Source organism: Mesitornis unicolor, unplaced genomic scaffold (assembly GCF_000695765.1).
Source record: "Mesitornis unicolor isolate BGI_N332 unplaced genomic scaffold, ASM69576v1 scaffold194, whole genome shotgun sequence".
In the NCBI taxonomy this organism is placed as follows: Eukaryota; Metazoa; Chordata; class Aves; order Mesitornithiformes; family Mesitornithidae; genus Mesitornis; species Mesitornis unicolor.
The window spans coordinates 18,931-20,368 of NW_010181825.1; the positions used below are offsets into that span (position 1 = coordinate 18,931).

General features: G+C 38.0%; 1 protein-coding gene across 1 annotated transcript; it reads left to right on the plus strand.

Moving 5' to 3' along the window:
- Window positions 1–465: 465 nt before the first annotated feature.
- On the plus strand, window positions 466–1,207 carry LOC104539874 (toll-like receptor 7; the record flags this gene model as incomplete). The annotated part of the gene is made up of 1 exon (XM_010183531.1): window positions 466–1,207. A coding segment is annotated over exon 1 (742 nt), but the record flags the coding sequence as incomplete, so codon positions are not given.
- Window positions 1,208–1,438: the final 231 nt, after the last annotated feature.

Genomic DNA, 1,438 nt, shown 5'->3' on the forward strand with positions numbered 1-1,438 from the left:
TTTACACTAGCTTTTAAGTGACTATAGATTTTCTCTGTCTTTCATATGGTTCTAAAACTTAACTTTGCTCATTTACACTATGATACAATTGCAATTTCCTAGATGTTTAACATCATTTGTTTCCATTCGGAAAACAAAATGCACCGAGACGTAGCCTTTAATCATCTGCTGTGTCAATTTTTCAGTAGATTTTTTTCTTATGATTCATTATTTGAAGAGTTATATATATCTTACCACTAAAATGCTTAGTGATAAGAAAGTATAGAAAGAATTTGAGGAAATAACAACACACGTCTTCCCAAAAATTACAGTTCTACCTACATATCCACTTCTAGCCAGTGTGAGAGACAAGACCCCTGGTTAGCTGTGTATTTGGTCAGACTCACCTATGTGCTTGATGTGATGTCCTATAACATCAAACTAATACTTTCCTATTTCCTTAAGTTTTAGGTACCTCGTGCAAAGATGCCACATGCATTGCCATTTGTCTTCCTCTTTCTATTTCCGATGCTGCTTTCAGGGGCTTGGTTTCCCAAAAGTTTACCCTGTGACGTTAAAGCATCTGAAGATACTGTAACAGTGGACTGTACCCATAGGCATCTCACAGAAGTCCCCAGAGGGATCCCTGCAAATGCTACCAACCTTACGCTGAGTATTAATGAAATTCCCCATATATATCCAGCATCTTTTGCCCATCTTGAAAACCTTGTAGAGATTGACTTCAGATGCAATTGTGTGCCTGTCAAACTGGGACCCAAAGACCATGTGTGTAGAATAAGACCAAAGATTGAGTATGGCAGTTTTGCTGCTCTGAAAAGATTAAAATCACTGTATTTGGATGCAAACCAGTTGATGGAAATACCCCAGGGTCTTCCCACTACTTTAAGTCTGCTAAGCCTGGAAGCAAACAGTATCTCTTTTATCCAAAAAGCCAATTTTTCAGAGCTAGGAAACATAGAAATCTTGTACCTGGGAGAGAACTGTTACTACCGTAACCCATGCAATGTTTCATTTGAAATTGAAGAAACAGCCTTTCTGGAGCTGAAAAGGTTAACAATACTTTCCCTGAAGTCTAACAACTTAACTCATATTCCACCCAATTTGTCATCCACCTTAAAGGAATTGTACATTTACAATAACATGATTCAAGTGATTCAAGAACAGGATTTAAGTGCCCTTTCCAACCTGGAAATTCTTGATCTAAGTGGTAACTGCCCCCGTTGCTATAATGCCCCATATCCTTGTATTCCCTGCCCCCATGGAACAATTGAGATACATTCAAATGCTTTTGATTCCTTGATAAATTTAAGAATTTTGCGACTGCACAGTAATTCTCTTCAAAGCATACCCAGCAGATGGTTTAAAAACATCAGGAATCTCAAAGAGCTTGTCCTCTCCCAGAATTTACTCATAAAGGAGATTAGTGATGCTCGGTTTT